The 25,064-nt window shown below is 42.2% G+C and overlaps 1 protein-coding gene across 1 annotated transcript in view; it reads left to right on the forward strand.

Annotated features, from left to right (window-relative positions):
- The first annotated feature begins 886 nt into the window (after positions 1–886).
- The window catches only part of ramp1 (receptor activity modifying protein 1), a 50,167-nt gene continuing 25,989 nt past the window's right edge, over positions 887–25,064 (forward strand). The window contains exon 1 of the mRNA XM_070975427.1: positions 887–1,823. Coding sequence (XP_070831528.1) covers positions 1,766–1,823 — 58 coding nt within the window. The 5' untranslated portion in view covers positions 887–1,765. The remainder of the gene's footprint in view (positions 1,824–25,064) is intronic.

A 25,064-nucleotide genomic window follows, 5' to 3' on the forward strand; every position in this document is an offset into this window, starting at 1 on the left:
AGAAATGAATGTGCCTTTTCATGCTTGGCTCAAAGCGGACGGCAGCAAAATAGACACTTTTTATACATTTCAAATGGCATCACAAACGTCTGTATTTCCAGCTTTATTAGTATTTAAGATAAAATATTCAAGAGTGTGATGTTTTTATTACAACAGGAAAACAATATTATGACATTTTTTTTGTCTTGTCTACATAAAACTTGGTTTTGTTGAATGTATTTGCATATTATATTAATTATAGTACACAATTTTGACATTCATTTCATTTCTCTGTGTGTTGAGGCTGAAATAGACTATGCAGGTGGACAAAAACAGTTGTATTTAATAAGTCTCTTCTTCTTCCACGTGTCTGAGTTGCAGATAATTTCCAACACTGAATCAACTTATGAGGAAATTTAAGAGAGAAACTGGATTTTAGGAGGTTAACAGTGGACTCACATTGAAACAGCACAGTACATTGTGCAGGGTAGATCCAAATATAAACTGCTGGATGCTGCAGTGAAATGCAGTGATGTGAATATTCGGCTGATGTTTCAGCATCACATTCAGACATATTTTACAAAAAAGTGTCATGATTAAAATCTCTTTTCTCTCCTGTTACTCCTGTTTATTGTTTCCACAGTAAATAAGGAAAACCAGGCTGAGAGACTGTCTAATTCCCGGCAGTCTGCTCAAGAGAAGTGCCATAATCCATCATCACATGAGAAGATATAAATGAAATATTCAAACTTCATACAAAACATCAATTATATCAACCCAATGGACAACTGGCGCTTCTTTAAAACTGCACTGTAATGCCCAAGGTGACCACTGGATGGCGGTGTCGAACAATTCTCAGCGCACTGTGTCCACGCTGCACCTGTTTCATCCTCATTACAGGTGAACCACACCACTTTTTGCTTTTTATTTTCACAGCTACGGGATTTGATCTCTCCTGAACACTGAAAAAGTCTTTTTTTTAATCTCTTAGATGTCGAAAATAAATCTGCCATTTAAAGACATCTCTGTCTGCAACAGTGATAAACTTATTTCAGATGTTGTCACGACAGTTTTTTTTTTGTTTGTTTTTTTGATAATAGATTTAATTTGTTTGTCCTCCATGACTTTTGTTTGTTTGTTTAATCAGTTTATTAATTCATTAATGTGTTGTGTTGTCATAGGCTGCCTTGGCTGCTGGTTTGGATCCGATCAACCAATGGAAAAGTACCACAGGGAGTCCCGTGCCTCCTCCCTCATTGCACTCACCCTCCCCTCCCCGCACTGTAATTGCTGTGTTTTGGTCTATCCCGCGTCCCCTTCGCTCACCCGCGACCGTGTCCTCCCGGAGAGAAGCAGTGAACCTTGCAACAGTCCCTCATCTCCGCCGGTCCCGGCCTGGTGCGTCCCGTTGCGCGCAGCACAGCACAGTTTCCAACACCGCGCACTTCACAAGCGCGCTCCGGACCTCTCCAAACCCTCAGGACGGCTGCTGGGAAAGAAAGCTGCAACTTCACGAGTCAGTATGTCTCATGTGTGGATGACAGAGGATCGGTGACAGGAAGACTTGGGGGAGTTCAGGTGCAGCAGGAACAAGGACGACTCTTGGCTCCCCCTCTGCGAGCAGTTTGCGCACGGAGGCTTCTGTTGACCGGACGCCTGTATTCCATACATTTCTTCTCCAGCGGTCACTTATGATGTTACCTGCCACTCTCTGAGCTCCTGTCACTTGCTCTCTCCTTCACTTCCCTCCCAAACTTCGGTCAGTGATCATCTTAAGAGCGACAGGATGGGATCGCGGACCGGAGCAGCTCTGCAGAAGCAGCCGCTCCTGTGGTTCGTTGTGGGTGAGTCTTTCGCATTGTGGCTGCTCTGATGTGTGGAATGAAAACAAAGAAAGGTGGTTAAACTAAATTACAAATATCACAAGAGAAGTCAGACGTGGGGAAATAGAATCGTCATGCAAACAGATGAGTTAACTTCTGTGTTTATGGAGCTTTAATTAACAGTGTGAACGAGTTTGACAGAAGTTTGATGCGACTAAAAAGAGCAATACTGTGCCAGTGGTGTGCTGCCCGTGGTACTCAATAATCACATTAAAATGACCCTTAATAATCACATTACATGGATACATTCTATTTAATCATTATATTAATTATCTCACCCGTGGGTTTGTTGTGATATCTGATGTATTTTAGGATTAGTGGTGACACCTGTCGCTCCCTGTGGCGAAGCATAAACAACACATTCGTTAAAGTGGAGCACAGCAGTGCAGCTGAAGGGACAGATTGTCAGGGTGGAAGTGGCGGCAGTCAGGGAAAAGTGTGAGGGAGTCCACCTACTGGCACACTTCTTTACTTTTCTCCACAGTCTTGTTAATGATAGAGGAAGCTGAAAGTCTTTGGTCCTTAATAGCTGCAACAGAGATGGGGAATTGTGCAGCTGTGTGTTATTAAGTGAGCGGCTGTTTAGAACATAGGTGGATGATACAAACAGTGATGTGTGTGTTTATCTATGGAAAGCCTCTTTCTCGCAAGGCCAAAACTGAAGCTTATTGGTGGGCCACGAAAAATAAACCATCTAATTTGTTAATGACGGAATTTGTTGTTTTCAAAAATCTGTGAAGCAACACTCACTTACTACAGCACAAGTCAGCTCTGTCATTAAAATGACTTTCAGCTGTTCACGGGTAAGAAATCTGCCCAAACTAACCCTTTCAGTTCTTTTTATTTCTTTACTTATTGTGGCATCGTGAGCTTCTTCTTCTTTTGGTGGCTATACTGAGGATTAGTGTTATTCAGCAAAAATGAAAATCTGCCACGCTCACTTTAAAGTTGTACGTCCTTTCAGTGTGCTGGACGAAACACCAGTTTACACGTTGGACGGGAAGGTGACATTACACCACTTCTCATTATTTCTGTAAGAAACAGTGCTCTGACTTTCTGGTCCTAGTTTACCAGATCCTGCTGCATTCGGTGTATTTAGGGCTGAAAGCTCCTCTAAGTGTGGATTCTGTCATTGGGGTCGCAGTAATTTCTTGTAACATTTTGCAACACTCGTGCATTCATGCATTTTCAGATTATTATCCGGAAATCATGCTTATTATTCAGATATTTCATTCAGTTAATCCATCTGAGATGTAGGGCAGGTTTAGTCACTTGGATGGGTTATAAAAAAGCTGAACATGCTTGTATAACAGCATCTTCTGTCATTCGATGTAGGAAACAACAACAGAAAAAGAGAACAAATAAGAAAAAAATGCATATAAATATAACTTTTCTCGGTTGGTGTTGCAGCGTGTTCACATGGTTTGTATGCAGCTGCTGTTCTGTGTATCATCAGTGAAGGTTTTGTGACTCATCCGTTGAGAGTTCGAGCACGCTGAACATACTGAAGTGCATTTGAGCCACGTGTAATACAAAGCAGCCACTTAGCTCGGAAAACTTGAAGTTAAAGAACTTCATCAGTGACTGTGACTATTTTCACAGAACAAAGCAGTTTGAGTGATCATTTCCTCCTCTAGTGCACTGGATCCACAAATGAAGTACTGTAATGAGAGAGCGCTGGGCAGGGATTTTCTGAAATATCAATTTCCTTCATTATTATTGGCACTATTAGGAAATGTATGATGACGCCGTGTAATGCTGGAGAATCACAGTGAGGAGATCTGCTTCTCTTTCCCTGCTGCATGCACGCACATATTCACAGCACTTGTAATTTTAGACTTATGAAGACATTCAGCCGACTTGGGTTCATTTCCCGACCTCTAACACTGCTGCTCACCACTAAATGCTTTACCCTCAGATGAACTGTAATGTGAATCTCGTCCACTAACCCCAAACTTAGCATGTAACATTGTGGAGTCCTGCAAAAATGTACTGCGTGTCCTCACTTTTGCTCGTTTAGTAGTTCCACTTGTTTCATAGCGTGTATGAAAAACTAAAACGGGCACACATCTTCACAGCTTTAATACGTGCTGGAGTGTGCACACATGCACACTGTGACGTCTCCAACAAAGGTTTTCAGGCAAGCTTCCTCTGCTCTTTGCCCTTTGTTTTTGCCGTTCCAAAGGCTCCATGTAGGTGTTCTGTGTTTATACAAAGCGAAAGTTATGACTCATCACAGCAGCACCAGGTTGTCTCTGTTTCACCACATCCTCATCTGACAAAAAGTTTTCAGAGTTTTGCTTTGAAAAATGTTGTTTTATATCCCCACATTCCTAAATGATCATCCCCACTCAAGCAGTTCGTTTATCTGTCCGGGACGCTTTTATTCTGTCAGTCTTGCAGGCACTTTAAAGGCTGACGGGATGCTTTAATCAATAGAGTACAAAGTTGATGTAACTGAAGGGCCTGCTCTTCATGGCGTTAGCCTCGCAAAACCCCCGACCCGTCTTCTCAAAGACGCCCCTCCAGCTCTTCGCGGGGCAGAGCGCCCCAGGCGTCAGAAGCAGCTGCAACGCCGTCTATCAGCGCGATGAGAGGCTCGCTCACCACATTCAGAAGTGATCTCCCACTGTTTGTCATCATGCCTCTTTGCCACTTGTCAATATGAACGCCATCAAAGATAATGAGCCCAAAGCTCCATGTGGAGCTGGGGTGTATTACACACCAATACAGGCAAAGGAGGTGTTGGAAATTTATCACAAGTTGCAGGATTTTCTGCAGGATTCTCCACCATTGAATCAGACTGTCTCTTTCTCCAGCACTGGAGTAAAACAAATCGTGGAGGTGGCCTTTCACCATCTGAAGGGACGTGCACCAGCATCTGCATTAGTAGAACAGCCAATAGGAACACGCTCTGGCTGAAATGACCTGTGATATGTCTCTCATAATAGGTTAGATTTTCTAAAGCCTGATAAACAGAGCCAAGAGGAGAATTACAATCTATGGAACGGTTATTTTGGAATTTTTTCCCGACAATGCCAAAAATAAATTGCAGCTTTAAGTCATCAGAATCATTTGTACCATGAAAGAAGCTTTTTTCTGGTCATTTGTTTGGCCAGTGAGTTCAGGATGGAAAAGGGAGCGGAGTCTTCACTCCTTCCCAAGATATAAAGACACTGGCACAGAGAGACACTTTAATCCCACCTCGCCGACGTGATTGTTTTTCATCGGACGGCTCAGGATTCAGTATGAATTCATTTGGAATATTTCACACACACAAGCGACTCGCTATATGCGAGTGAAATGACAAAATGGAAATGCTTTGAGGAGCAGCTCAGGGAGCAGCTCAGGGGAAAACATCGGACAGCTTTGACTGGAATGACTGAATATCCTCTAAGCAATCAGAACGCTTGATGCAGAGTACTCCAGCTAAAGCGTGAGGCCCAGAGTGGGTCATGGGAGGTAAACAGCAAGAGTAGGTGGCCTGTTAACTTGTTTTAAGAAGTCTTGTCCTTTGAAAAGCCTTTAATCAATTCCTTTTCCAAAATGAAAAAAAGTTATTAAAAGAAAAGCTCAAGTTAATTAATTTTGGTTCGGTGACTTTCTTCAGGATCAACCAAGCTTTCACAAATCCAGCTGATTTAAAGGAGACTTTCAGATTCTTTCAAGTCTGTCTTAATCGAATACTCACATGCTTTATGAACATCGATGGTTCCTGGCCATTGTAATCTGAAGGTCTGCAACACTTTCCTCGTGTTGTCTGGAAATGCAGCATTTTTCGCTTGCGTTTGTTTTCAGAGTTGGCGTGTTTTCGAATTTGCGTTCTTTCTGTATTTGCAGCGCGGTTGCTCTTAATGTATTTGTTTTGGCTTTCTGCAGCGGATTTGCTTTTGGCGACGAGAGGTGACGAGATGACCCAAGGCGTGTAAGAGCACAGTGCATGATACAGGACATAAGACACCGGCCACGGGCGAAATACCAAGTTCTTAGAAAGTCCCATCAGCTGTATAGTGCTAGGCAGCTGTTTTTTTTTTTACTGAAATAAGCTGCCTGCTATGGCTGAAAACTCCTTCACATGTTTCTTAACATAAAGTAAAGTAATATAAAACATTTTTGCACAAATGAGGTCTTGGCTTTGCCCCCATTTCTTATAGTATAATATATTTCTTATAGCCAGTAAGGTGAAAGGGAAAGATAGAGAGGGACCGGTAATGTTTTATTGTATTAAGGTGAAAAGAGAGAGAGTCGTTGACCCCTCAGTGCTTACAGGTCTTATGAGTCCGTGATGTCTGCGCCAGAGACATTAATGTTAATTTCCATCAGTTTTTTTTGTCCCAGTTAAGCTCTCATCTTTCAAGGGAACACGGATGCATGGATTTTCTAAAAAGCCTCTCGCTGTCTCTGTTCTGCCTGGAGAGAGAAGCACATATTTCTGGTGTGAAGGACTCAAGGGGACATTTTTCAGAATCTCCATAAATCAGTAGAGAAAGAGAGGACAGTGAGAGTAAGAAGCAGGCTATCAGGACAGAGAGAGATGAATGAGGGAGGCGGGGTTGGATAGTTTTAATGGTGCTGATATATATCTCTCTGTTTTGGATGTTGTGTGTTTCCGTGTGAGTGTGTGTGTGCATCCAGACCCGCCCACTGGACTTTGGCTAATTAGATAGATGGAGAACGAGGGGTGAAGGGAGGAGAAGACAACAAACATACCCCTGCCTCATTATGACGGAGCTGTTTTTCATGTATAATATCCGATAACGTCCCTCATAGATTTCCTCTCTTCTCTCTCCCTGCTCTCACACTGAGAGGTCCTCATGGGGAAGGTAAATATAGCAAATCCTACGAGTGACAAAATAACAACACCGGAAATTCAAATATTGACCCAAGGTCGTGCTCATGCGTGCCGCTGATAGTTTCCAGCTTCCTGTATTGCACTTCGCAGTTTACCGCACTCCAATCAATATGTGCTCACCAATGAAAGAATTATTTCCAACTTTGCTTCAAAGATCCTATTTCATACTCTTTGGAGAGGATTAGTGAGCCCAAAGGCCCAGCTGTAATTGGTGAGCAGCTGTCTGTCTACAGTTGTGAGGAAAGAGGAGTTTAAGGCTGAGAGTGTCTGGTTTCACCCTCCCTAACGCTGACTGAACAACTCCTCCTAATTAGCTGTAGAACTTTGGTAATGCTGTAGGACATCCACTGTCTGTCTTGTCACAATTGCTTTCTAAGTGTGTGTGTGTGTTTACGTTCTACTTAGCTCAATTATTGTAAACCACTCGGAGAACACAATGTTGATATTTAACAATTCAAGCCCTGGATTACGTTCAGTGAATAGTTTTAAGTGCCGAATGCCAACATTTCTGTCAGTAATTATTCCTTTATGATCCAAACATTGTTAGACGAATCAAACGTGATTAGGGAAATAATGCTGTTATGATTAAAGCAGCATTAATTGGTTTTTAAACTGTTGGGACACAACAGTTTCCTATGCACACATTCAGCAGACGTGGAGCAACGTTAGCATTCATTCTGTGCTACGTGTCTGGTCACCCGATGAATGGAAGTCCAATACTCACACTTGCTTTAGCTCCTTTTCGCTCTCTAGCAAAGTGCACAAAATGCTTATAAAGTGCACAACTATGTGCACCAGCTTGCTGCTAACTTTGCTTGCTGGCAGTTGCTGTGCAGGTGGCATACAGTGTGCATCAGAGAGCATTCTTCTCTCTTTTCCTTTGAACTGAAAGACGCTAAAAAGCTCCATGCACCTGAGAGTAGCTGCAGGGTTTACTCATAATTCACTTCAGACAACCTCTTAGTCACATTATCCATTGTCAACCTAAAGATACTGATCAGTGCAGTTTTTAAAAAAATCAACATTAATTGTACGTCCTGTATTGTCACTAAGTCAGTCCCACTAAACACGCCACTTAATTCAAGTGAAATGATAGGTTAAAAACCACAGATTCATATTTGAATGATTAGATTTCAACCTGCATATTAAAAGAACAGTAATATTTACTTAATAATGTTATAAAACAAAGAAAGCAAGCTGGTCTTGCACAATTTTAATTTTACTTGATAAAACTGACTAAAAAAAATGAAAAAAAAAAATGCATCCAAATATTAATCTCCTAATATATTAACAGTTTGTTTCCCATTAATCAGTTGTTTTCACAATAATTTATAAATCACGCCTGGTAATGTATGTCTGCTATGTATATGTACAGTTACTCATATAACCAGGTGAGTGTGCGCATGCATTTGTGTGTGCACGTGCATGTGTGTGTATATTTTGTCCCATTTTTCCATTATTATTATTTTTCTTTGCAAATAACTGCTCCTTGTCCTCCAAATCCAAGATATCAGCTCTCTCACTGAGAACCAGAGAGCTTTTTACAGCCCATTTAACCGGGCCGCTGCTCTCATACATTACATTTAACCTTACATAACAGCAACATAGCGAGCCTGTCGCAGTGGTTCACTCAACCGGTGCATCAGGCTGGAATTTTCTTTTGAAGAATTTGGTTTTTTTTTTCATTTGGCATTTGCGCTTCACGGAAAGTACAGTACATGATGACCGGTCAAAGTGGTTGTGTGCCGGATTCAAGCCTGGAACATCAAGAGCTCATCATGTAAAGCCACTAAAAAGCCTGAGAGGGATTTCTCCAAACATTTATCTAACCAGGCTGGGCAAATAGGAGCACACTGGTATTTATAGCAATGACCTGAGGGAGGAGTGGTCGAGGCATGGAGACATGTATACTGCTGGAAGTCGGAGCGGTCTCATACAGCCACAGTTTTGTGCTGCTGACCACTGAGGTGCTCAGCTGGAGCCGTTTGTGGCTTCTGGGCTGCAGTGCAGGACAGCAGGGAGGCTTCCAAAGTTCTGCTGCTGAGATGCAAATAAATGCAGGTTCAGCACTTTGAGTCCCAAGACCTGCTGGGAACACAAAATTGGGTAAAAATATTCAGATAGATGTTATTCCTGTGGCAGCAGCCCAGATTCAGCCTCGTTCTCAGATAAAAACTTTGATATTGCATGACTCTGCTTTATTGGATGTAAATCGTGTGGGGTGGATTTGTCCATTGTTGACATAACTCCCGGGTAGTTTTATTATATAACAAACAGATCTGTTATATTAAAAATGATATACTGGAGGTCTCCTGTAGAAAAGAATACTTATGATGCATTACTTTCCTGACATTTTTAGCCCTGCTAGCAGTATGAATCTGTGGATGGTCGTCCGGTCAGATTGATCATAATGGCTTTCTTCTTCTTCTGGCTTTTTCCCAGCACCGTTATGAGGTTGATGTACAGGACAAGGTTATTGTAAAGCTGAAAAGTCCCAGAATTATGGTATTTAATGCATAAGAAACACTTGTGGAAACCAGTGGCTGGAATGTATTTCGCAAATACGGTAGTAAATCAGATCTTAAGTCTTCACTTAACTCCGGTAACATGAGATTGACAGGATGCACTGTATGCCGCGAATGTATTAGATTAAGTGTATAAACATTCTTCAGAAGAGAGGCAGCTCTCAGGTGTGATTGGAAAGCGCTTGCTCATCCAATCTTCCCCCAGCTGAATAGGTTTTAAATAATAAATATGCAATTTTAGGGTAGAGATTTCCGGTGGCATTCAGTCTCAGATCATTTGAGGTCAGGGATTCAAACTAGTGATCTTTAACTCCTCTTTGGCTTCAGATTCAGTGCCATTATGCCACAGTGAACCCTACACATTTCATTTCACAGCCTATTTATCTGTGGAAATCCTCGCTCACAGGTCATATTTAAGAACAACCCATGTAGGAAATTTCTGTGGTCTATTACAGCTTGAGTAACACACTGGAGCTCCAAATAACTGGTTCTTCCTCTCTCCACTGCTTGTGAAGCGTAACTAACCAATGTATTGGACAGGATTTGGTATCAAATTGAGCGAGGCTGCACAGAAAATCCCAAATTGGACCAAATGAAAGCGAGTGGTTTGGTACAGTGACACTTGAATTAGAATCACTGTTAATTTGACAGTCGCGGATTTAAACACAAAGATATTTCCAAAAGCACACTATATGGGTGTCACTGTGGCATTGCATCATATATCAGTAAGCCAATCAGCGAGTGAAAAAGAAGAGGAAGTCAAATCAAGTGGGTTTACTGTAAATTTCTACTGTCAGTGTTCAAACCAAGACAGATCTGAGCAGCAGCTTCAATAGCACACCGCACACAGCATCCCTCTCGGTAGCGTGAAATGAGTTTAATCTCCGCGCTGTAGCCGAGGGTAAGTCTGGACAAATAGCCCGCCGCTCCACGCTGATCACCTGATTTTACGGCTCATATGTCTGTGACGGCCCTGCCTCATATATCACTTCGACCTCAGGTAATAGAGGCGCTCGCTGCATCACCTTCACGTTTTTTTGACTGCTCTGGCGACACTTCCTGTAAAACGTCAACCTCATATGGAAATTAAGAGATGAATAAAAGCACTCGTCCTCTCTTTGTCAGATTGATCTTGCTGAAATATGAGCTGCAGCTAAATTAACACCATTTAATGTCATCAAAAGGACAGTTCCTCCTTTGTGTCTCTCTTTCATCTCTCCTTATTATACTTTCTCTCATATTCATAATTACCGATGAAAGTGATAAATATGTCCCCAGCTCTCCTTTATTAGCTCCACTCTGCTTCCTTTTCTCTCCACATTAACCTATTTTATAGCTGGTCACGACTGGTGTGTGCCTATGGATTTGTGTGTGTGTGTGTTTATGCTTGTGCAGTATGCATGTGTGCACTGGCAAAGCAGTAACCCAGTTTTCACTGTCACGCCTCAGCAGCTAATGAGCAGCATTGAGGCACTGCTAGTTAGTGAAGCATGTGTGCATGTGCATGTGTATTATTCTGTGTGTGTGTGTGCACCAAGGTGCTGAAATATGTGTTGGGTCCATGGTGCCTGAATAATTGCTAATGGCTATTCCACTATGGACAGGGAACGCACAGTTGGTTCACAAAATGTATGCAGTCATACTTGACACCCACTGTCAGACAATGGAGGACAGGCTCACATAACTCACATATGCAAAACACAAAGGAGTTCGTGCGCACGGTCTCACACATACCCGACATGTGTGAACAGTCATGTGAAGCAGTAAGTGAATCATGCAACAGTGATGCCCTTGAGCAAGAAACCCAATGCTCGGTCGATGTCAAGTGAAGCTGTGGTATCGACACGTACATCTGTATTAAGACAGTAAGCAGGGTGGTATAAATTGATTTATAATTATACAGAAAATAGAAAAATACTAATCCTACGGTTCAGTATCACTGCCTACTTCTGCATAAAAACGATGAAAATAATCTTCAAAGTGTACCTGCCCTCTGTTACATTGCAACAAAAGGCGGCTTCTTGAATAATTAATACAGGAAATGTTTACGTAATGATGCATTTGTCTCCCAGACCGCTGCATGTCGACCGAAGCATTCCCATATGCCAAGTGATGGATGCTTTTACACCAGTGCATTATTGTACCACTTACCTCACATTATTACATACATTATTAAGATTTGGGATCACACTTAGCTCATAGTCTTTGGTCCCATTAACCCATAAATATGAAGACCCACATGACACAAGTGGAAGTTGTTCCACTCCACAAACGGACCATTTTACATGGTATGACCACATGTGCATAGTGTACATATATCCATAAGTGCACAAGTGAATGATTAAGTGCAAACACACACATCGCATGACAAGTGTTTCATCAAACAGCAGCTCTATATGGCATTATGAGGCAATACATGGTTCTCTATAAGGTGTCAAACACATATGACATGTCAACATAATAACATTAACATTTCAAATAGCAGACACTTTCCATGACACTTATTTCCTGTAAACCAGAGCATATCAGCACATACCGACAGATCTGGGGCCATTTTACACTCACCTGACGAAACACTTCACAGCTCTGTTCTGCACTGAATCACTTTTTGCTCGTCTACAACCCCCAGATCCCTGCAGTGTAATCAAAACTGGACAGTCACCAATCTTTATTTATCTAGAAAGTTAACCTGGTTTAGAAGAGCCCCCAGAGCCCAACCAGCAGAGTGTGACAGGACTCATATCCCTGTTTCATCTGAGGGAAAAAACTAATATCGCAAACCCTCTGACTATGACAAATGAACTGAACCAACATGAAGCACAAAATTACTTTAGGGCATCTCCTGTTTCCTAAAACGCATGAACTGAGTTTTACCTTTCTATCTTCAGTCACCATTTACTACACCTGCAATGCTCCATAACATACACTGAAGCTCCTGTTCAGTCTTTTCATCACCTGCACAAAAAAGTCTGACCCCAATGGCCGCTGGCTTCATTTCAGCTAGTACATCACATATTAAAGCTAATTGTGCTAAAACCAGGTGGAGATTGAGTAAAAGCGTTACCTGCATATTTATTCTGTGCATGTTAACAGTGAGATTCGCCCGACCTCTCCCACATTCTGGTGTATTTTTATGTTTTTATGCTGTTGCATTTCAGTCATCAGACACAACTCAGGCACGGTTTTCCAGCCTGTTGTTGCGAGTGGGACTGCAGTCCTGTGCAGTCTTCTTCTTTTAGTTATTCTTATCTACCACTGGCTTCAACCAGAAGCGTCAGACTCAATTCAAGACTTTTGTCTTGACTTTAAACAATCAAAAATTACTTGTAACATGAATTTGCACGCTTTCCCTGGACAGTGTTTCCCCACTGAGCTGCTGTGGATTGATAGTAAAACAAAGAGGGAATTTTATACTAACAAGACTGTAAGTGTTGAAGAGATCCTTTTGATTTTTTAACTCAGACTGTTGAAGCCTCTAGTAGCTTCACATACTTTAAGCTTTGCAATGCATTTTTACAGACAGTGGATCTTGTCTTTTACACTGAAATCGCATGAGCAGAGGATCGTTTTGATGGTCGCTCTGAACAAGAGGAATGATTAAAGTAAGAAAAACATACATATGGACATCTGACTGTTGTTTTAAGACCGCTTGAAGCACATTGAATCCATCCTTTAATTATCTCAGAAGTGGAAGCAGATTTTTTCCATTGTGCCTTTTTGCCTGGGGTGAATTCATGCAACTTCATGGCAGATTTTCTTTAAGGCTCATCTGTTAAGGAGGATTGTGAGTAATTGTATTGTGGAAGCTTGTAAATTGTTTGTAAGAGCATTTTTTCCCTTCTTTCACTGCTTGTCCTGTGATTGCAGTCAATTGAGCATGGAGATAAAAACACCTTTTTCTACTTCTCCTGTTTTGCCTACTCTACCGTAAAGCATAAATAATGGTTCGGCTTTGATAAATAAGATAATGATTATGTGCGTTCAGCCTGCTGCATACCTGTGTCTTCAGATAAGAGCCATACCCAGTTATTACAGCTGATGGAGTAACAGTCTTTGTATTCTCATCCCTGACATTTAAATGCTCTCCCAGATGGAGTAATGTTTCCTGTTAGCAGGAGGAACCACTGCAGGGTAACTAAATAGACTCATCCATCTTTATCTCTTGATCTGTGAAATTATACCTTGCCAGTCAGTTACAGTCAACTGGAACTTCTGAAAATTTAATCTATCATTTCACCAGCGTGTAACTGGAAGCCTGTTAGCCCTGTACGAACAGATTGCAGGTGCCATCTGAACATTGGATGAAAATTTGAAAACCCGACCTTTGCAGCTGGGTGGGAGCGATGGGGTGAGGGGAAAGAAAGAGAACGATTCAGGTGATGATGTCGAAGACGGGAAGAGAGCAGAAAGTGACATCAGCCGTAGAGAACTTTAGTCGCGCTGATGGCACGGGGGAGCAGGAGGGCTATCGCAGATTATACTTGACAGCCTCTTCAGCTATTATACATTATGCAGATGAGTCCTGGACTCTGCTAGTGTGCAGCAGCCATTGCATCATGCTGATTTATAGTGCACCTCCTAAAGTAATCTTTCATGTTCTCTATGCACAACGGTGTTTAATGAAATTATCTACAACCCTGACTCCTGTGTAAAACATAAACACACAGGATGTGATCATCCCTTTTGATATATCCTCAATAGAAAACAGCACAAAGACAATATTTAAAATGTTCAACCTCATCAACTTCATTCATTTTTGTAAATATCTGCTTATTCTGAATCTGATGCAGCAATGCATTTCAGACAAGTTGGGACAGGAGCAACTAAAGACTGGGAAAGATGGGAAACACTCCAAAAACACCTGTTTGGAACATTCCACAGGTAAACAGGTTCATTGGTAACAGGTGAGAGTATCATGATTGGTATGAAAGGATCCTGGAAAGGCTCAGTCATTCAGAAGCGAGGGTGGAGCGAGGTTCACCACTTTGTGAACACATGATTGGATAAAGGATGTTACCGCATGCGCTCAGGAAAGCTTCAAATGATTGCATTCTGTTTTTATTCACATTTCTGTGGCGTGTTTTGGAATCAGGGTTGTAATAATTTAACACTCACTGTTTTACTCTCTACAGCTCTGCTCTTGTCTCTGCTCCCTGTCAGCGAAATAGTATCATGCTGCTTTTGTGAGTGTTATTACTGAGCCTAAATCAGACATTGTTAATGCCACGCAGACACTCAACTCTTTGTCTCTGGGTCTCTCGTCCTTCTGCTCTTTTTTGGCTGCCAGTCTGGCGACACATGATGTCCACCGAAAGAGACGAAAGAGATCTCAGCTGTTTGTAGCAACGACTGTGGCCTTTGCTGATTTTGAAGTGCTCCTGGCGTAACAGCGGAGCTGGCTCAGTGTCTGCTCTGATGAAGAACAGCTAGGCAGTGTTTGGTTTTTTTGTGTTTTCACTGAGGAATTAAAAGATCAGAGGGGTAAAACCTGACCTCTCCACCGGCGTTTAGAAATAAATCTGAAATCTTTCATTATGATCCGTGTTGGGCATAATCATCTGTATGATGAGCTGTTTGTAAATTAAAAGCAAAGATTAACTTAATTCAAATCTTAAAATAAGAAACAGAGAGACAGATATCTATCGAGGCCCCTCGGCAGGAATGTGACCCCAACAAAGCCTCTTTACTCTCCTCTGGGTTTCCGGTGCTGAACCAGATACTTGGATGAAACAACAAAAGGCAGAGGATTTATGCCTCCATTTAGTTTTAGGGCAGAACAGGAGAGCAGACAGTTCAGTTGAGAGGTTTCTGTGTCTCTGTCACTTAAACATAATCTATAGTTGTACGTTTTATTACCTCTGGAGGCACCTAAAGCTCACAGCAGGGGGGTCACACAACAACAAATCAAAGTGATGGTTTTTGGCTGCAAAAAAAAATCTGAATTTTTGACAAATAGGTGAAAAGAAAAAACACAAACTTATATAAACTCATTCTTGTTTTCAATGCATATTGAACTAAAACTAACAATATTTCACTCTGTTGGCAGAAAACCGCTGTATTACATCCTTTTTCACTTTTTAAAGTGTCAACAATCAGTCAAGCTGATGTGAGAAATTAATTCAAACTATTAGTCATGGGGAAAACAAGACAAAAATAATGAAATGTTCATACACACAGCAGCAGCAGCAGCAGCAGCAGCAGCAGCAGCAGCAGCAGCAGCAGCAGCAGCAGCAGCAGCAGCAGCAGCAGCTCTGTAATTTCACTCATACTGTTGGCCACTTAATAAGTCCTCCACTGCAGCATTGGAGTGGATGAGTGGTTTGGTTTTGGCAGCTGCAGGCGGTGCTGTGACATGGAGCGAGACGACCATCAGCCCCCCCAAACTCAATGTCACCCAAAAAAAAAACAAACTGTTCTAATCAGCCCATGAACTGAACATGGCAGCTCTCTAACCCCAAACTACTGCTGCTTCAGAGTGTATGCGTGGGTCTGATGCAGAAATGATAGCAGAATGAAAGCCATAATTGATGACGTGTATTAATTATGCCGTCGCTGTTTGGTTTCCATTAATGTGTCCGAAAAGGCTGAAAGCTCTGACTGGTGACAGCACGCTGAGCTTCCTTTGGAAGTGGAGTTATTTTGACAAGACAACATGTCTACGGGATGTTTTATAACATTTACTTTGAGATGTGTGTATTTTTAGTAATCTGACTCTGAAAGTAGGTGAGATAAGAACTCACATCCCATCAGGCTCATGTAACCTAAAACAGGCCCATCGGCTTTCAGTTTTAGTAGACAAACACTTTTCTGTGACGGCGCCTTGGCAGCACATGTAGGTGGAGGTGTATAGCTGCAGATATACGGCACATAAAGCTCACCAGGAAGCTCATTTCATTTTATCTCTCTTTCTCCCTCCCTCTCTAGATTATCCTGACAGGGCTATAGCCTTTGTCTTCACCTCAGTGGCCTCACCAGCACTCCGCTCACCTCTAATCAAGCTCGCTCTGACACACACGCACACACACACACACACACACACACACACACACACACACACACACACACACACACACACACACACACACACACTCTGTGGACCTGAGTGTTACTGCTCTGTGCATGACGCCTCTCATCGCAGCTAATCAAAGCAGATACATGCGTTTCCTGTGTGTGAGTGTGTCTTACAGGTCTTCACTTGTGAACCTGAACCGGAGGACTTGAGACCCGGCAGGGGATCCTTGTGGGTTTGGATCCATGTTTTATACGGCCACTCGGTTCTGGGTCAGGTCCCAGTCTATTACTACAGGTCCCGTGTCTGTTTAACATTATGTGTAATACCCGAGTGGATCCAAGAAGACCAGGCAGAGCTCATACAGGGTTGATCTTGATGAATGTGCTTCGTGTGTGTGGGTGTGTGCATGCATGTGTGTGTTGTATTATTAATGTTTGCAGCCGTGGCAATGAAAAGGCAAGCGGTTGCAATTATCTTTATTATGGTAGATGCAACAGAGTTAATTGTTAGCGAGTCACATTTGCCATCCTTCACTGTGACAGCAAGGACGCTGCCAGGCGCAGTGGAGAAGGCTGCTGATGTTACATTGAGTAAAACACAAGTTTTTGTTTCGACAACTTGTGAATTAACAATAACTTATTCATTGCAAAGAGCTGTGAAATCGGGTCTGTCTCTGGGCTGCTTCAGGTCCAACATTTCTCAGTTTTGTGTGGGTCCAGGTCCCAGCTTTCAAACGATAGACTGGTGCAGTTTGGTTCCAAGTCGTAGGTCCACACTTCTGGGTCTCTTTGGGTTTGGCGTTTGGACCTGTGGACCTCTCGTGTCAGTGTGTCCCTTTCCCCTCTCTCAGAGACGAGTAGTTGTGCTTGTCTGCTGGGAGTTATAAATTCTGTGTGTCTCCTCGTGTTTTTTTCTCCTCTTTTGGAGTATGGATGCACACATATGCACACACACCTGCTGTGTAACTCCAGGTACACTGAACCACATATAGCCATTTGTCATTTAAAAATGTTTAAACCGAAACTACACATTTAAGCTGTTCTCCAGTCTGGATCTCAAGATGTTTCCGCGCACAGGGACAGATTTGTAAGCAAAAAAACAATTTAAAGAGCAAATCCCTGTGTTCATGTGCACTGAGCTCAGAATCTGCTTTCCTCCAGCTGTTTTCTCAGATTATGAGCACTCGAAGCCCCGCTGCTCTATCCGGTGAGCACTCATGATCTGAGCATCTGAGTTTATTGTGTTCTTCCAACCATTTATTCAGGCTGTCTATGTATAGTCGTGTGTTTATGGAGGCATCCCATCTGACTACTGCTGTAGAGACTGTAGAGATCAGTTTTTATGACGCACCAGAACACCTCGCGTGCTACAACCCAGACCCCTGGAGTTCGAGTGGTGAACGCTTTCCCGCCAGATTTCAGGAAAGCAGCTTCTCCACTCATCAACCTAATGAACGGCTTACTGGTGCTTCTCTCAGCGTGAGGCTGATGCGCTTCTGCATGTTTTTCATCCTTCTCTGAACTCTTTCAAATTACAGCTTAATGTCGTCTTTGTTTGTTTTTATCAGAATCCCATTCTTCTTGATGATGAATTTACAAGTGTGTCTAGAAAACCATATTTCTCCTTCTTTTAAATTCTTATGTTCTGTTTAATTCATAGCTCATCAATCGTACATGAAGTCTGCAGTTAGAGGGATTGTTTAACAGCGGCTTCAGCAGCAAATTTCTTAAGCGTTGTGGCACTCTGCACTAGCTGAATATAAATACAATGTAGAATCCTCAAATTTAACAGGGACAAGTGTGCCAAAGAATATGTCTTTATCATGCCTTATCAAATTGTGGTTGCGCTGTTGCGTAGTGTTGCATATCCCAGCGTGTATGAAGTTCCTCTTATCTGCCCTCTGGTCTTTGTAGATAACATGCTGCAGCAGTGTTGCAGCTCATCCTATTGTTGTGTGGCTTTTTATCTACGTTAATTGTATGCTATTACCAGAGAGAGCCAGTCAGGGTAGACCTCTATCTGTGCTGAAAGCCCTGCTTGCTATAATGATTAGCTGGTGATGGATGAGATTCAACTTGACAGAGATAGATGAGGCAGGCACACACACACATATATGCACTGCCTCTTCAGTAATTGTCACGCTGGACAGTGTGTTTATGCGTGGGGGTGGAAAGGCATGTGTCTGTTGGTTTGTAGGTGTGTGTCTGTTTCCAGTGTGTAATAAATGTGAGCTGGTTGACAAAGAGCAGACACACATAGGCTTAGGTCATTATTCTATTAATTAAGAAGTGTGAGAAGCAATCGTGTGTGTGTGTGTGTGTGTGTGTGCGTGTGCGTGCGTGCGTGCGTGCGTGCGTGCGTGCGTGTGTGTGTGTGTGTGTGCGTGCGTGCGCATGAGGTTGCTATCAAACAGAAGGAATGTGTGTGTTGGTGTGTTGTAGGACTCGCATTAAAATATCGAACAAGAGCAACTGAGTATACTTTTTAAATTAGATCAAGCAAAGGAAAGTCTCAACAAGTGGGTTGGTCTTTTTGGGTTAGGGTTAGGGTCCTTTTTGTTTATTTTGAAGGTGTCCAGAGTCTCCACTGATCTTTAGTCATTCCTGCCCTTTAAGACTTGGCCAGAAGCATCATCATGCGCTGCTTGTGTCAGGTGAACAGTGAATGAATAGATACCTTACACTCTGCATTTACAGCTGATAATGTATAGAACAATTAGTAAAAAATTATTCATATTTTTTTACCTGGAAAACACAAGGTGATTGTAATTTTTGGGCCCTGAGTTCTGTCTGCAGGTATTTCTTTCAGGCCGCATTTAGACTGATTCAGTTGATTGCAACAATCTTTTAATCAACTCAGATCGACTCTCATATGGACATCAGTGGCTGGGCAGAAAAGTAATACAGTTCAAATGAAACAATAAAAGTGCGGGGGACAAAAAGTAGGATTTTGAAAGGTGAGTGGGACCCCCCAGTGTTACATAAATTACGAACTTGTTTCAAAAGAGCAGAGAGACCCTTCTCTCACCTGCTGACCTGCTGTGTGAAGCTTTGCTGCTGTTTGTCTGATTTCAGCCTGACACTGACATCCCTGTAATTATATTTTTGAATACTGCCTTTATTAAATAAACCACCCACTGGGCTACTTCCAGCCAGGCTTGCTGTATATGTCCTTTATAGTTCCGTATAGTACCATTGTGGGATGTGGGAGGATGTCCCACCCTGCAAACCAGTTCCACTGCAGCAGTCTCACTCGTTCTCTTTCCAGTCATTATTAAATACCAAATCAATTATAAATGCAATTAAAGTGGTTTTGCATTGGGTAGCTAACAATCCCTAGAGCCTAATCCCTGTGATAAAAATCTCATTTATTTCTAGATGATAATGATATGATGGAAAGCGTGCAATCATTTGTTAGTGTGCCTTGTTGCTCGGTCTGCAGGGCTTTTAATATGTTTGATAAGTCTATGAGGGCCTGTTAGTTCCGGTTAGGATAGATACGAAATAGAATGAATAGAAATAAATCTATTTTTTTCAGCACTTTAACACTTTTAAAAAACAGTGACGCAGAGCTCTCAGCCTACAGACTGAAACCTCTTCATTATCATTCCACTCATACCACCACAACAGTCATTTACAGCACTGTATGCACAGCTTCCGGGAGGGGTTATCTAATCACATCAAGTGTGTTGATTATCAACACATTTTGGTGATTATTTTGGGCCTAAAAGGTCCATTTATTTTTACTGTTTTTCCCCTGTGTGTGCATCACCCTTTTAAAAACATTTGACAAGATTGAATTATTCAGGGAACACATCGTCATATTTGCACTGTTTATTTTTTATTCCCGGGAAATTTGGGCCAAATCTGGTCTGGTTTCAGCACAACATAAATACAGAGATGCTTAATGCTTAAAAAAAAACAAAAAAAAAACCTCATACTGCTGTTGTATGTACAGTAAAATAGACTAGATTACAGTATGTTATATGGCGTAGTGTTTTTCTCAGGAATCATTCATTTCATAATCAGAAAAGGATTCATAAATCCAGACTTTTTCGCCGTCTCCCCCGATAGTTGTGATTCAGAGTGTAAGTCATAATTTTCATGGCTGTATTTTGTCTTAATGCTTAATGTAGCTGTGAGTTTTTCTTCCTCGAGTGCCTGAAGCTGTGATGTGATTCATGATGTGGCTGCATATTACGGTCTGCTGTTTGCAGTATGGACTGGTCTCACCATTTTAAAGGGAAAGTTTTTGTGGAAATGCACTTGGTGGTTTTCCTCCAGAGAGTTAAATGAGATGACTGATCCCACTCCTGTGACTGAATGCTAAATATGTAGCTGGAACAGTTATCCTAGCTCAGCGCTAGCTGTCGGTGCAATCCGCCTACCAGCTCCTCTGACGCTCACAAATTAACATATAACCTCACTGAACAATTAAAGACACCTTGAGTGCAGCAGTTGTGTTAAAGACATCGGATTGTGCCAAGCACTGACTTAATGTTCCTGTTTCTCCCTCGTAATTTACAACTAAGAGTTACATCGCTGAGTAGCAGATTACAAGATGCACTTTGAGAGCTATTGGCAAAATAGACTTTTTTTTTAAAGTATCTTTCTCTTTCTGTGCCTCTTCCGTGAGCAGTATAGGAAACAAACTGGGTACTCTGAAAGTAATGTATTCTGGCAAAAGGCTGTACTGTTTCCTTTGCATTTGTTCTCACTGTTGCTAACAGGCAGCAGCAGCAGATTCAGGAGTTTAAGGCGAGTAAAAGTACACTTCACCAGTTCTTTGTCTTTCTTCTGTCCTGCTGTCCGCTGTTGTTCACTTTTTTTTTTACTTTCTACTCTTCAGCATTTTTACCGCATCGTTATGGAGGCAGTCGCTGCAGTGGAAGCTGCTGTTTCCTCAGAACAGTCCCAGAGCTGTCAAGACTGTGGCTGCTGATTCTGTGGTTCTGCTCAGTGCTTCAGAACATGCTATCCTGCAGGTAACATTAGCCCTCACTGGCCGACACCGGTGCATGTGATGGGGCACCAGAGCGCAGAAGGTATTGATGCATTTAATGGCGAAACAGTTCCAAACCCTGGTAATTGTTTTATTATGTGACTATTAACTATCTGGCCATTTAGAGGGGCAGAGCCAGCTAATTTCTAGCATGCAAGGCAGCCTACATCGCAGAAACGCATTGTCTTTTCTGCATTTCAAGAGCTCCCATTAGTGCACTGAATCACGTTATCTCCACTGGAACAGCACCCTAGAGGGCACTTCATCATGTTTTATCTGCCATACGAGCATCCAAAAGGATTGATTTGAGTAAAACTGAACAGAAAACAGCTAAAGTCATTGTCAGACTGATTAATGGAGTAATGAAAAGGCAGGTCAACCATTTTAGGCTAAAGCATAACCATTATTAAAACCCTTCAAATTAAAAGCACTTTATGAGAAAATGCAGTTGCCTGGTCTTACCTTTAGTCATTAAACCCACTTTCAGCTTTTGTGGCCTCAGCGTGCGTCTCCTCTGATCTCGAGTCCAACCAGGTAGCTCCAGGCTGTATTCAGATTCGGTCGCTTATTTATTGACAAGACACGAGCCTATGACACATTGCTGTGAAGCACACTTGGGGCTTTAATAATAACACTAAGAGCACCTGGGAGGTAGAGAAGGGCTTGTTAAACCATCTCAAGTTGCTGTGTCACGGACAGAGGATTGAGTGTGTGTGCATGTGTGTTGTTGTGGGTTGCAATAAAGTTAGATAAGAATAGAGAGATTAAGGGGATAAACTGCTCATTTTGCCATTTCTTTGAGGCTCTCTCTCTCTTTAATTATGTGAATATTTTCATGGATGTTGTTAGTTCGAAGTAAAATTCACCCCCTGGGTCTCCAGTTGTCTGATTAGGACTACAGACAGCAGAGGTGGAGGAAAGCACTAATTTGTGTGCATGTGAGTGTGTGTGGCAGCGCTAGAGGTAAAACTGTAATACGATGCAATGACGGCAGCTGATGCACTGCTGCTGGCGTTCCTCTTCGCTAATTCATCAGATATGCACAGCTTGCGAGACAGAGAAAGAGTAAGAATGACTCACTTCAGCTCATTTGTATCCAGCTCTGATAAACAGCCAGTGTACATATTAGCAGTTTGCTGGGTTTGTTGTCATTTGTTGGGTCTCAAATGACACTTAGTACTCAGCTGTAGTACCTGTTGAGTAAAAATTCACACCAAAATAATTGAATTGCTTGCAAAAATAATGGGCCTTCGCCAGAATCCCAGACCCCCAGACCCCCAGACCCCCAGACCCCCAGACCTCCAGCTTCACTCCATATCACTTGGCTGCACATGTGCATTTGTACAACACTGATTCCAAAAAAGCTACTGTGCATTATCAATGGAGTTTGCTTCCTTTGGTCATACCGAAGCAAGCTTTCTGCCCCTATTTATTTATTCTAAGCTAAGCTAACCGGCTATTGGATGTAGCTTTGGTTTTAACAGACAGATGGTATCTTCTTCACCGGACCACGATCAAGCTTGTTTCCCAAAATGCCAAACTATTCCTTTGAGTTCTTAATTATTCATATCAAATCAAAGTGCTTCAAAATAATTAACACACATAAAACCTGGGGCGAGGCAGCATGCTTCTAGCACAGGAACACTAGCTGACTTCTGGGCATCGACAAATTGCTGCCCTAGGGCCTCCCAAGAGGTCAATCTATTCATGGTTAATCCAAAGCATATCATTAACTTTGTGTAGCTTCTGTAAAGAGGGTTAACTGTGGAACATTGTTTCCCATGATGTACCACATTTACATGGTATGAAAAGTAGTTCCAGCAGTTGATGTTTAACCAGTTGCACACACAAAGCTGCCACACACTGACCTGACATCACTTTGATCACACAAAGTCAAGCAAAGTCAGGCTCTTGCAGGCTCATATCCATAATGTGCTTCTCTTTGATGGACTGTCCGTAGCGGAGGAAAGGCGTACCTGTGGTGGTTAAATGCACGATCAGTCTGAGGGAACATGCCCTAAGTGAATAGGACCAAATTTCCTCAGACATTTGGAGGAACATTACATTCTGCAGACTGATTCAGCTCCGCTTACTGATGAGAGCAGTGGGAACTCAGACAGATATTAGTGTGAGATATTAGTAAAGAGAGAAGGAGAAAACAAACTGGAGATGAAGTGAAGCAAACATGGTCCAGGTTTGATTTGTAACCTGTCCGCTACTTCAACAGCAGCAAGATCACTCAACCAGTTAGCTGATTAATTGATTAGCCCATTGACAGTTAAGTATCATGTGACCACTTTGGTAATAGTTGGACTTTAAATTGTAAAAGATTAACTTTACACACCCTAAAAGTAGTGCAATGTTAACAGATGAGAACAGAGGAAGGTGTTTTTGTTTATAGTCTCAACCTCAATCCCAGACTAACTTTAAACCAGTATACCACAGAAAAACATTGGAACACATGTGATGCCTGTCAGTGAGGATGCAGACACACACACCCAAAAGAAAGGCTGACCTGGAGCAGAGACAATAACAAGAGAGGAGGAAAGCTGATTGTGTTGTCCTGTCTCATCTGCAAAGAGAGCTGCTGTTGTACACCAATACACGAGCGGCACCGTGCTTCTAAACATGCAGCAGGTAAAAGAGGCAGAAGGGAAGAAGTTTATTGTCCAAATGTGCTGAAGATGGCAGCGGCTGACGACACAGATTTGACTGTTTTCAGTGCATAAAATGGGAACATGCCCTGATTTCCTGGCGCACCGACTGGAAAGACTAAGATGCAAAGTGAAATCATAAGTGCAGAAGTGCCAGAAAGACTCGCCCAAACTTTTCCAAGTGCGAGCATCAAATAGACCCAGTTCGTACGAGATGTAAGAGATGAAATGTGTGGGTTTTTTAAAATATGCATAAAACCTGTGTAACTTTATAGTCTCTAAATGGAGCTGTCAGAGAAGTGGGAGGAGAAACAGATTTCTCTTTCTCCTCAACTACTCCACAAACTGGCATGATTCATCACTCAAAAAGTGTTTAAAAGTCAAGGAAGTGGGTGTTTTGATGTTAGATTGGGTGATAGGGCAGCAGTGGTCAAAAATAATCCCGATCAAAGGCTGAAGATGAAGGTTTCCTTCTCTGTGACTCACTGGCGAGAGAATGACGACAGCGCGTGAGAACAGCGGCAGAGTAGGACGCCGGCTAATTTGCGAACATCAGATCTGGCCGCCTAATTAGTCTTAGCCTTTGACAGAAAGCATCTGCCTGTTTGTCGCTTTCAAACAGGACGGAGTCATAGGCTGCAGCGTGTGAAAATTCATCCGTGACTCACCGGCTTGAGACAAACTCAACTGTCTGTCTTCAGTGAATCTGATGTCAGAGCAGCTGCTGCAGACCATACACAGGGAGAGTTCATTAGTTATGAGGCAGTTTAGTCGATATTTGGAGCGTTTACTGCTTCATCTATTAACAGCTTTTCAAAGCTGTGGTCATCATTCTTATCTGTTATGACAACGCTGCACTTGAATTGCTGTACTACAATGAAGAAGCCAACGGTTGAGCCAGATTTCTTTATTTGGAATAAGTATGTGTACCTGTCGTGGAACGAGAGAATCCCTCTTTGAGCAAGAGAAATGGCTGCTGAGGTGTGCTGCATGTCTAGTGTGGGGGTCTCTGAAGGGTCACGTTACTGATGGGGGTAGCCAGGCTAGCACTGCTGCTAACCAGCTAAATTATTTTATCGACTTGTGTGTTGTTGTTGTTGTTGTTGTTGGAATAGTTTTCATTTTTTTAAACGTCATAAAGGTCAGATTTGTTTTTAC

The sequence above is a fragment of the Chaetodon trifascialis genome, chromosome 12 (assembly GCF_039877785.1).
Source record: "Chaetodon trifascialis isolate fChaTrf1 chromosome 12, fChaTrf1.hap1, whole genome shotgun sequence".
NCBI classification, from domain to species: Eukaryota; Metazoa; Chordata; class Actinopteri; order Chaetodontiformes; family Chaetodontidae; genus Chaetodon; species Chaetodon trifascialis.